Raw genomic sequence first — 13,107 nt, forward strand, 5'->3', positions numbered from 1 at the left:
ATACTAAACCCAAGCACCTTTCTAAAAGAAGTCCCATGCAAATAATAAATGAGTAACAACAAATCCATAGTACTTACTAAGCAGTGATGAAAATGGAATAACTTATGAGCAAGTGTCAATTGAATAAAAATGCAGCATTTACAAGTTGATATATATAAAGAGATATTTAGCAGTTCTAAGAGTTTTAATGAGTAAAAAAGGCAAGAAAAATCTTGGTATAAAATGTATAAAGAATAAGGTGTTTTTCTTGGGTTTAATCAATTAATACTTTGGAGAATATATGGCCATCAGTTTACATGGCATTATACAGATGGATGAGGTCATCTTCAGGCAGCTATAGGTGCAAATGGAATTGCTTTTGATTAAGGGGAACATGGAAAGGAACAGACAGAAATGCAAAGATAGGAGATAAAAGTTCAGTGAGAGAGATGCAATTATTGAAGGGAGTCTACAGAAGGATAATGGATAAAGGAAATGGACTTGATGCTGGTCATCAAAGTCAATATCATGAGCAAAATAAATGAAGAAAAGACTAAAGCAAAGACATTTTAGTTAAATGTGCTGCAAAGAGAACTGATGTCTCCAGAAAAGAAATAGATGTCCTGTCATATGAGGATATTGAAAACTATTTTTACAAAATCATTAGTTAATTTGAGAGTAGTCTTGCACTGCAAAACGTATCCTATCTATGATTAGCAGCCAACAGTAATCTTCTCTAAGTCTACAAACATGAACTCATAAAAATACTCAAGATTTACAGAAATTAGGACAAGAAGTCTGATGCGATTAGAATTGGAAATAAGGACAGAAAATGTGACTGGGGGAGTGACTGAGACTGGTTAAACACACAGACAGATACACAGAAACCAGGGCACTGGAAGACACTGTGAAATGGAATACATAATAAAAAACAGCTGGTTGACAGTAACTGAGACTGTAGTTGGGGGACTAACTGATTTGTATTAATAGACAAGAACAGAACCCAGTGGCTGAGAATAGAAGGAAAGAGGGGGGACAGAGCACAGATAGGGCACAAAATTCAAGTAAAGTCATCTGAGGTTTCTTAGAGGGAGAAATCTTGACAAGTAACTAGGTATGAGGCATACAGATAGAACACTATGAGTCAGTATCTGGAGCCATCTGGATCTTGATTAACAAGGACATTAGGCATAAGAAGTCAAAACTAGAGGCTGGAATTATGACTGGATATAAAAAGAAACTTGCATTGAAAGGTGAGAGAAAAAAAGGGGCAAGAAAGAGATTCTAAAATTTGGAAATTGATATTGGGACTGATACAAAGACCAGAGATGAGGGAGAACCAAGAATAAGAAAGCTTGATAGACACACTGCTAGAAGTCACACAGGTTGCAAGAAAAATGAGAGGAAGATTCTGTGCCCAAGAGCATGAAATGTATCCCAAGATTGTCTTTATTTATATCAACAAGTATAGTAAAACATCATTCCTCAGACCACACTGCACATAATAAGGTATTACAATTTATCAGTTCGTTGGTTAGCTTTATCACTGTGTACCTAAAGACTTAATTCCATACGGTTTTCAGATGTTGTCTCACAGTGAAACTTCCAACTTTGTAGTTTACTTGTCAAGAAGAATACCCTAGGAAACAGTTACCTAGGACATTAGTGAAGCAAAATACTCAGCTGTTAGGAAATACCAAAATTAAGCCTTAATATATGAAAGAAGTTGAGATAATCATTCACAGTTCTTCTATAAAGCATGATGTCTAATGATGGATGTATTATATATAAACCAGGTATTATACAAAGCATGAGAACACACACTGAGCACTGAAGATGAAGAAAGTATTGGACACATATCCATTTATTCAACTACATCCTTGTCCCCTGCACTGAACGAGACAGGGTACTGTGAAAAATACAGTATCTAATCATATAATTAAAGATTATATCATGACACATACACAAAGATAGTTGAACAAAGATGCAGAAGACAACCTTAATTCTAACTTTTTTGCTAATTTTGGAATGCTTGACTTCACAGCCTTGATAACAGCCTTTTCCAACAAAGTTTTTGATCTCATAAAAAACATTGTCACATATTTCCATGCACTTTTGTCCAAGATTCATACATCACAAATGGGAATGTGTGTACAAGCTTCACAGAACCACCAAAAGTTCCTTTTCAATGTGGAAGTCCTTCAGATAGCTATCTTTCAAACACAAATATAGCAAGAAAGAATCAAGTACTATCATTTGCCGAAATTATTACACAAGATTTTGCTTGTTGAAAAATAGATTAAACAACTTTCAAATCAATGCAAAAAACAATTTAGGTTAGGTTTCCAGGCAAATGACTGAAGTTGTAAAAGCAATTTTTATTAATGCAGAGGGCAGCTGTGTGGCAGCTTTCCCCTAGTACTTGGGTAGCAAAATGCACACACTAGGTTCTTTCTATGGGCAAAGTTAAATCGTATTTTCTTTCTCACTCTTTTTCAGTAGCCTTCAAATGCCTTATAAGGAACCTCGTAGAGGACTACGTGGTCAATGTCCTGAGTTGTTGCAGCTTTATTTCTCTATTCCTGAATCTGTCAACATTTCTGTGTCCTGCCTTGAGAAGGTTGGATTGCCCTGGAAGGTTTTGTGTGTGTGGTAGATGAGTGGGTCCTTTTTTTACATCAGAAAAGCATAGTCTGAAGCCACTTAGCATTACGTTAAACTGTATTGTTAATATGAGCCTACAGAAGAGGTGGAGATCTAAAGAAAGCAAGAAGTTGGTGGGAGAGGGCTTAGAAAGCATAAATTCATTTTTCTAATGGACAGGGAGAGAAAGATAACAGACACAGCTGGAGAAAGGCTGATAATGTGATAGAAGGAAAAATAATATTTGCAGCAGAATAAGGAACTGAGGTATGAAATTTTGACTGATGGACAAAGAGAACAAAATTTGTTGTGGAGAAGTATGCATAGTTAAGAAAAAAACTGATTGAAAGTGCAGCAGGATGGGAAAATTTTGAGGGCAGGTCAAATGCAAAGGGTCTCCTTCAACACAAACAGACATTTGAGGAAAAATAAAAGATAGGCCTGAGAATTCATGGGAATGAGCAAGGTGAGACGATCTATGAGAAAATGATGGAGCTGATTTCAGAAGCAGCTGGAAGGATGGCATGTAGAAATTGGAAATTATTGGAAGAAAGCAAAAAAAATACAAGCTGAGGCAACTACTAGTAAATAATAAAGAAATGGAAAAGACAAAAAAATAGCAACACGAGAGAGGGAAAATTTGATTATGCTTCCTGTTCTTATCAGGATAGCTTTGGGACAAAAGCACAAAACAATTTGTGAGTGATTTGGGAAAAGGAAGACATGACAGGGACACCACAAGAAAAGAATGGTCAATGGGGAAGACAGTGCAGAACTAGAACATTTTTAGGTGATTTTAGATAATGTGTAAAGGGAGGGGTGCTTAAATGGAATGAAGATGAATGGACAGGAATTGGGAGGGAAACCACTCAGAGACAGAAGATTGGAAATATGGGATTTATAGAGGAAAAGAAAAAATAATAATGTAGGTAGGCAAATACATGCTAAGTAACCAGATGGGGAAGAAAAAAATCAGTGGAAATAAGAAAGTAAAAGCGGCAGTTAATGTCATTGTTCTAGTGCTTAGTAAGAGGTCTGGTAACAAAACAGCATATAAAAGTTAAACATTATCTTTGTTATGGTACCTTTTTGTGTGGGATGAGGGGGTCTTGGGAAACCGGATTGGGAGCTAGGCATAGGCATCTAGTGAACCTACAATATGTATGGAGAAGAGGATAATCTGCTTTATTATTATTTTAAACAGAAGCAAAGAAAACATTTAAAACTACTGTCTACACCAGTTCCTAATAACTTAGTATCTGTTTTTACCTCTTAAAAAATATGTAAGTATATCTGAGACCCATAATTGAATTACTTATTATGATTACTTCTTAACATTTTATGTATATTCCAGCAAACTGTCATCTACTCAACATTTAAAAAATTCAAACCCAACCCTAGAATACCCTATATGGCTTCTTTCTATAGTCTCATATTCAATTTTCTTTTTATTAGTGCTCCCATCTTACAAAAGACTTTACATGAACTAAAAGTGAATCTAAATGAGTGCTACATGATAAAAAATAGAACAGAACATACCCCTCGTATTGACAAATGCAATTATCTTCTATGTTTAAATTAGTCCTATTCCTTACTCTCAAAAGCAATACTTAAAAACAGCAACATTAAATATAACTTCAAGTCGACAAGTATCAATTTATTAATAATAAATAGTAGGCAAAATAGTTTTCATTATGATTTTCTCACATAATATTTTCTTAAATGCTTGAAGTACACTTTGTATTTCAATTATTTCACTTCTCTACAGAGCGCTGCAGCTTTCCCACCTTTGCTTAGTTATAGAACTGCACAGCATGCTCAATACAGCAAACTGAAAAATTATTGTGGATAAAAAGACTATTACGCCAGGCATGCTTTGGTACTGAGACACAAATATGTTTTTGAGAGGAATAAGAAAGGCATAAATATTTTCCTAGTAAATATTTTTTCCCAGAACCTGAAAGATGCAAGAGACAATATTATATTACTTATTATGGAATATATTATATATGGGATGGTATTATATATGTGTAAATAATATTTCTTCTATAGTGCATCCTAGAGTATAAAAAATATAATTTACAGATCGAATGTAAGGACAAAATTGAAATTTTGCATAATTGTGAGGATATGGTCTTTGTTGCTCCAAACAAAATCCACTGGAAAGCTTTTGTAGAGTTTTGCAGCTAAAGGACCCCAACTGTACTGAGCATGCTTTATCCCAGTGCTGCAGGAATGAAACGGTTCTTTTCCAGCAATTCTTTCTCCTCACTCCTGCCAACAATTCCCATACTAAATATTGAAATAAGAACAGAATGCTCTCAGTGCTTCCCTCCCTGATATCCAGGCAGATACACAAGAAGCAACAGAAATGTACTGAATGCAGTAGGGAACATCAGCTTGATAGGGAGACAGGGGAAGCAGAGGCTACACACAAAAACGTGGTTTGCAACAGGGAAGGCTAGTAACAGGGAATGTCAGTGCAGCTCTTGAAATGACTGGACAAGAGGAGGAGGAACCCGGATGGGACAGACAGAGCCAGGGGGCTGGGGATCACTGAGAGAGAAAGAGCTTGTAATTAAAGAAATAATCAGGGTGGCATGAAACTGAGTTTAGAAGAGTGTCAAGTTAGGAAACAAGAGGCACAATGTAATGTAGAGCAAGGAAAAGAGTGAGATTAGCCACTGACAAAAAACTAAGAGGAACAGGGACAGAGACATGGGGATACATAGTAAGGGGGACACAGAGAAAAGGGAGTTTACGGGTGAAAGGAAATCCTCCTTCCAATACTGGAAGTGAACACAGAGTCCTGACACTTGGCATGACTTGTCGGCTGTTAACTGTTTCTTGGAGTATTTCTGAAGCCTGTGACCCTTTAATGGCTGGTCTACAATGACAATAAGCTCCTACAGTTATATTCATGTTGTAGGGTTACACACTGTGGTAGATCTAAAAGTTCTGAATTGTTGTAAGACTCTTAAGCTGAATATATTAAACTAGGATAACTCTATTTCTTGCTTCTTTCCTTTTTCTTAAAAACCCTCTGGTTTAGTTATATGTTAAGACTGCAAAGTAGAGATGGGAAATGTCAGAATTAAGGTTGCCTTTGCAATATGATTCAATATCACAATTAGAATATATCATGGTCCATTCTTGAATTAAACAATCATCTGTGGATTTTAGTTTTGTTTTTAAGGTATACCTCCTTGGACGGATGAATCAAGGAAAAATCATCCTTTCTGACAATGTTTCCTGTAAATCTTTGATTTCATTTATTGCAAAAATGGAAATACATGAAATGAGCAATAGTAGACACAGGATAGCTGGGAAAGAATGCATAATCATTGTTCAAAAGCTGAAATGCTGTTCCTATGTAGTTTGGGATAAGTCCTTTAGAATACATACGTTCAAAATTGTGTTGCTCATATTATAAATATCTAGTTAATATCTCAGCCTATAAGCAAAACTGAAGTCAACAGAACAGTGCTTTGACTACACTGAATACATTTGCCAAAAATGCAAATTATCCTGAAAAATTAGAGCCTTCATACTTGAAAGTTAAGCAATATGTCATCTTAATCTGTCTGTGACTCTTGTTTCCCAGCTATCAAATTGGAATACTCCAAACTTCACTTCCTTGCAGGAATTCTCTGAAGATGAAGTAGTTAATATCTGCAATGAGGACAAGTTCTGCCATGACTGGTGTAGCAGCATGGCCTCCCAAGAAATTAGAAGTCTGTCTTAGCACCAAAAAAAATAATGAAATGTCTGGATTATAACAAAATGACATAATGACTGAATTCTTACCAAATTATTATGTCAAATGGTGCTTTCAATAACGTATAAATTTTATGGGAAGGAAGGCAAGATTCTGTAATAACAAACCTCTTAACATGTACCCACTTCCCAGGCAACATTTAATCTGGCATATTCCAACTTCTGTGTTACGGACTTTGCAGACAGCTTGTCATGTGTTTGTCTTTCACAGGAACTTACTGCCTCTTTAGTATTTGTTTGTATGCTCAATCCATTAAAAGCTTCCTGACTTTTCTATTCTGTTGTTTCAGTCTCCTTTTGGCACACCAGTAACAACCCCTTAGATGTTAGAAAATGTGATTAAATAACACACAGAAGATGTCAAATGATACCGTTAGGATGATTGACTTCGAAATGCAAAATAAAGGCAATTGAGAGTGATTACTGGAGCTAATCATTTTAGGCTTGCCTGTGAAAAATGCACCTTCATTTACAATTGAAAACAATTTCTATTTTTATTGTTTACTATTTGCGTAGGCACATTTAGCCTGTTGACAAGAATAGACATTATAATATAAATACTATCTTTAAAATTTGCTTTTTTACTAATATCTTGATGTTTGCAATATATATACATTTAGATTCAAGGGGGATGTAATATGGTTCCCTTTAGTATTTCATGTATAAATTTACTCAGCAGATTTGTTTTATTAAAATGTAAATAATGAGATGTGGTAAATGAAAAATCCAAGATGGGAATAAACAGCTTATTTATTGTTAATGTTCAGGGTAGCTTATTGAAACACACCTTTCAGTAACTGCCACTGACTATTAGCTGTGAAATTCTCATCATGCCTTCAATGTTACCCATTAGGTTTAGCCATTTGTACAGTTACAAGCTCAAGATGTTTCAAATATACCTCTAAAAACACTGTTAAGTCAGACTACACATATTCACAAAAACTGCATTCAGCCTGTCTGAGATTCAACCCAATACTGCTTCAAATTAATTACTCTTCTTTAATTGCTCTGTATAAACAGAAATGACCTATTCATTTAAAGAAAATCTATCAGCACACAATGTATTCTCTCTTATAAACAAGCAAGATGAACTTGACCTTGTTTGAACTTGTTTTGATGTGGCCCAGATGGTAGGCTACATGCTTGAATAGCAGTCTAAAGCTGAGGAAAAACTCATATAGCAAGATCTAGATTTATAGCCTTTTGCAAATTCGTACCTTGTATTGTCCTTTCAGCATCTGTTCTGCCCCCGCTGCGGTCAGCTTCTATCTCTGGGGTCAGAGAGTCTAGAAACATAGAAAGGTAAGACTGACATATATTTCATTTGATTCTTATAGCCCTTTTTACAACCTGTTACTCCAATGCTGAATTACAATACAATCAACCTTTGTCAGTTTTTTTAATGTTGAACAATGACTGGAGGCCAGGACAATTTTTTGTTAGACTAGGAAGATTAATGAGTAATAGATTTTTCAAGCATAAAGAGGGGAGAAAAAGAGGAAGAAAAAAAATTGACTTCTCAAGTTAATAATATAAAATTGTCCTAGTTCGAACATTCTCTCCAGTGAGTTTATTTGCACATACTATATAAAGTAACAAAGCAATAAAGAGGTATCACTTGAATGAAGGAAAGAAAAGAGACTTTCTTTTTTTCCCCCTCCTATCATGTTATAAATTTCAATATAACAAAGTTCTTTTGGTACTTAAATTGAAAGTTAATGATACAGAGGCAAAAACTGGCTTCTTACCATTTAGGACCCTGAGACTATCTGTTGAAGTTGCCTGTTTCAGTGTTTGTTCTGCTTGCTCTCGTCGTTTAGTCTCAAATTCGAGTGCTTCCTGCAATTTCCTCTTTGCCTTCTTTTCCTTCTTTAGTCTTTTCTGAATTATTGCTAGGAAAAGAAAATAACATCAGTGTACTCAGATTTGGATCTGAAACTTGGCTGCACAATTACCTACTAAGAAATGCTACAACTGCAATCGTTCATATAAACCGATTAATTACACAATACCAATTTAAATTACTTGAAATTTGCTGGAATCACCCTGGGATATTCTAAGAACTACTGTTCTATACGATGATATTGAAAACTGTAAGTGCTATCAAGCAATAGCTCTTTTTTTTTTATAAACAGCTGAGAATCTATGAATGTTAAAATCAGAAAACCTTAGTACCAGCAATGAAATGTCCTTTTTGAATCATCTGGCATAGATAAGCCTCTGTCTCTGAAGGTGAGGTGTTTTTTTGGAATTGAGTCCACCATTTCTATCTGCCATAGCACACAGTTAATATACACACAGTGATGGAGTCCTTGCCTGCCTGCAGCTTCTCTCACACAAGAGGGGGATCTGTCTGCCTTGGGTGCCTGGGCAGGCCCCACCCTGCTGTGATCCTCATTTTTTGGGGAAAAGCCCTGAGAGTTTTAATTCCCCTCCAAGCTCTGCTTCCTGTATGCCATCTGACCTCTTACTGTCCAGTCTCTTCCCTATATTTATTTCTTTTCCACATTTCCCTTTTATCTTTGGCTTTTCTCTTTCTTGCTTTCTATCAGCTACTGTCCCATCAGCTAATTAACCCTGAAGAACTCACATCAAATCCTTTATGATGCTGGATCCCCCAGTCAAGTAAATATTACTATACTTTGTCAAATGTGAGGGAAAATATTAGGAAAGGAATTAGTATTTTAAAATTAAGCATATAAAGCCCTAATTTAGAAAAAATGTTTTCCTTGTATCTCTTCTGTTCAAACTGTGTAAGGAAAAGGATTGTAAGTTCAGGATGAAACTCCACAATTTTCTTCTCTATGTTACCAATGACTTACAAGCACAAAAGTAAGACTTGAAGGATCCCTAACTAAAGGAAGGTATCACAGGTTATGTTCCTGATGAAAAAGGAAAATGGGAACCAATTTTTCTACCCCATAAAAAACAAAGTTAGCCTCTGAAGGAATTATGTGAAGTTGTACAGCACAGCATTATCTCCCCCACCACACCCCAATCCTTCTCACATAGTACATTCAGGGGTTTCATGGATGTGCATGAAAAAAGCTTATTTGTCCTAAGATCTTCCTGAAGAGTCTGTTATTTTGACACTAATTAAAAAATCAGCTACTAAACTATTCACTAAAGAATTCATTACCTACATTAAAAAAATTATCCCTGCCAAACCCAAATACTAGGTGATGCTAGGTTTGCATGCCAAGATTTACCTAGCCCTCTATCTCACTCCAAAGTAACCTCTGGAACATCCTAGGGATAAATGCTGAAAAAGATAAAAATATACTTCCACCACTTCATAGTCCCCATGTACAGTAGACTGTGACTGTGGTATATTTCACAGAATGCAAATAATGGAACTTTTAAAGGGAACTGTCTTATTACTATTTAATTTATATGCTAAGAAGAACCACCTTTTGGTTGATCTTGGATATTTTGTGTTGCTATACAGAACTGTTCAGGCACAAAATTAACATAAGCACATATCCTGTAGTCAGAATAACTACATAATTTACATACAAGACTTTGGAATTTTAGTTCTTTCTCATTTTGTACTACACCAACTACTTCACAGGCTAATTACCTTATACCATCAAAGAACATCTAGCATCTATACAAAGACTAAACTAAATACATTTTGAATCATTGCATGGTTTTAATGTTTTCATTATAAGTACTTTGAAAGTGATTGCAATAAATGAGAAGGAAACATATGTTGCTTTCTGAATTAAAATGTCATCATGGCTGACACATTGTAGATGTGACTACAGCAGTCAGAGCCAGAATTAGCAAGCCCTTACTGTGTAGCTGCTCACAGAAGAGATATTATCCTACTTTCACCAGTTGATGAGACACATCCTACAGCCTTAGGAATCACTAATTGGAATATATACAAAGAAGGAAGGAAACAGTACAGTAAATACGCAGCTCTATAGAATATACAGTAGCAGCAGTGAATTTAATGTTCCAAAAAAAAGGCAAAAATATTCAGATGCAGCTACTAAAGAAAATGATATTTAACTTGTGTTAACATGATGAGCAAAAGATAAATAGATGTTGCCTAATGCTGCAGATCCCATTCAGCTAAGGAGTTTTGACCTGTATGTGAAACAGTGGTTTGTGTTTCTGTGCTGTAGCTTTTAAGTGTATTTCAGTATTTTCATATGGTATATCTTTACTTCAGGGATATGGTACACTTCTCCCATCTTGTTCATGCTTAAGACATGTGAAATTTTCTTTAAGATAAACTTGTTATCTAGAAAACTAATAATAGGTAAAGGCTCCTATGCATTTTTCTACCTTTAATTGAGGAATAAATTCTCACAATAATTACAATCTGGCCTTATTTTTTTCACTCTTACATCAATTTGTTCCTTTCAAAGAATAATCCATCACTTTTCTTTCTTTAGAACAGAAGTATCTACTGGTAGAGATAGTTATCCTCATTATAATTGCTTTACTGTATATCACCAATAACTGTTCAAATCTATTCCTCTTTGGTCTGACTCTTCCCGGTGCAACATCATCATTAGAGGGATACATATCCAAAAGCAGGTAATGCATCATGCTGAAAATAATATTGTCAATTATTTCAGTACCCTGAACAAAATAAGGGACTATCCCATACTCTTTTCTGACAACTCTGAGTGAAATTCATTTTGCTTAATTTTAGCTGATCAAAACATATGTGTCTAGTATAGTCGAGTCAATGATATTCCCTCGGGAGTTAAAGGGAAGAGAAACAAGTCTTCACAGTGCAATTGATGACCTATATGAGAACAGGATATACAAATCTCTTTCTTTATTGACCAGAAAGGGAACTTCTATTCATGTAAATAGAAGGTTTTAGATGGTAAAACTCGAGTAAGGTCAGATGGTTCCCCCACAACCTTTTGTACTGTGCATATGACTGCGTAACTCTAAAAAAGAATATATATTTGAGCAGTTGTGAGAAAGATTCAAAGAATAAACAAGCTCTTTTACCAAACTACTTCAGAAGTGTAAGTAGTACAATTGTACTGAGCAGAATGGACCAGCTGTGCACAAAGGGATGATGCACTGCACAGCTGTAATAATTGTTAATAGCTATTGTCTTAAAAATGTATTCTCAAAAGTTAAAAAAGGATAATTAATGATGTGATAGTCCTACCTTTGAATGGGTCAAGGCAGTAAACAGGATTACATTTTGTACTTACTGCTAGCGTGTTAGTTAAAGGTATAATGACATTGGTTGTGAAACCAATTGTTCTTAGGATTCTCTATTTAGGTGGTTCCCAGAAAATTAAACTGAATAAGAAGAGAGTTGTAACTCTAGCCCTGCAAAAATACACATCTGACTTGCTATGGTCTGAGTTAAACAGCGAGTCCCTGAGGTTAGCTGTCCCTTGAAAGTAATTAGACACTATTAAAGGGTGAGGCATACACAGACAGAAAAATGGATGCACAAAGAAAGATGGGAACATGCTCATAATCCAAACAGTTAATGCAAATCACTGTAAATAGTCTTGCCTTTACTATCAATGAAATTATTTAAAAATCTTTAACATGTATATGCTTTACAGTGTTAATGTTAGAAATGCTACTAATGGTCCTGCTTTATCAAGAACCTTAACTGTTCCTTCTACAAATATGCATTTTATCTACTATGCACTATAAAGGGCTTATATATTACTATCATCTTCATATTTATTACTTATGCCTAAATATGCAATATAAGAACACAGACGAGAGTTCCTAAAAACTTGCAGATTCTTAAATTGCATTAAGAAGCTATCCCTTATCATAATGATCACAACCTGTAAAATTCTGTAACAGCACCTATGGTATTTATAATCGCTTTTTTATTATTGATGTAACAAGCAATATTCAAGAAAAACATTGAGCAAAAGAAGGTCCTTGCTCCAAGTCTCATGAAGATCCTACAGAAAATCAGGCAGGTTATAAAACTTCTTGCATTGCAGTCAGCTGAGACACAACATGATGTAAGGGGGTAGTGTTTTGATCAAACACAAGTGTTTGATAAAAAATTATTTTTCCTAAGGAAATAAATAGCAAACTGCTTAATTAAAATACCTCTGTTCTTCTGCTCCACAGCCAACTGTTTTTCAAGTGTTTCCCTCAGTTCTCGTTCCCTGAAGAGCTCCATCTTCAGCTCTGTCTTTTCCAGTTGGACCTGTTTCTCTTGAGCTCTGGCATTGTCTATAGCAACCTTTAGTAGACCCTGTTCAAAGATAAAGTTGGATAACGTTTGAAACAATGTTAGAACAGCTGACATAATAACTAGCTACTGTTTTTTTCCCCTGATAGTCATATGAGATTCCAGAAATAAAATTATTATGTCACAGGATCAAAGCATCCCAATTATCAACAGTAATTTTTAACTGGAATTAATTTTAACAGATGGAAAAAAATCTGTAAAAAGCCACAAGTCAAGTCTTCCCAGAAAATGCAAACTCACATTTGACTATGATATAATTAATGTGAAAACGTAGAGGGATAGGTCTATTCCTTTCAAGAAAATTGAAAAAGAATTGGCAGTCTCACAATCACATCATACACAGAATTTAATCTCTAGTCCAACTCAAGTCAATGAAAATTAGCAAAGGGAGAAAGGTTCTTTTAAAGTCTTGCCATTTTGCTCCTCATAATTGTTAATTATTATTACTTTCAAATATTTTCATATTTCATAGAGTTTCCAAGAACGATAGGTAC

At 35.1% G+C, this 13,107-nt stretch overlaps 1 protein-coding gene across 1 annotated transcript in view; it reads right to left on the reverse strand.

The window, feature by feature from the left end:
- Positions 1-13,107, reverse strand: part of DACH1 (dachshund family transcription factor 1) — a 341,631-nt gene that overhangs the window by 28,980 nt on the left and 299,544 nt on the right. Inside the window, exons 9-11 of the mRNA XM_018071320.2 lie at positions 12,469-12,616; positions 8,148-8,291; positions 7,617-7,685 (exon numbers count right to left, since the gene is read on the reverse strand). Coding sequence (XP_017926809.1) covers positions 7,617-7,685; positions 8,148-8,291; positions 12,469-12,616 — 361 coding nt within the window. The remainder of the gene's footprint in view (positions 1-7,616; positions 7,686-8,147; positions 8,292-12,468; positions 12,617-13,107) is intronic.

This window comes from Manacus vitellinus, unplaced genomic scaffold (assembly GCF_001715985.3).
Source record: "Manacus vitellinus isolate BGI_N305 unplaced genomic scaffold, ASM171598v3 scaffold_2_pilon, whole genome shotgun sequence".
Taxonomy (NCBI): Eukaryota; Metazoa; Chordata; class Aves; order Passeriformes; family Pipridae; genus Manacus; species Manacus vitellinus.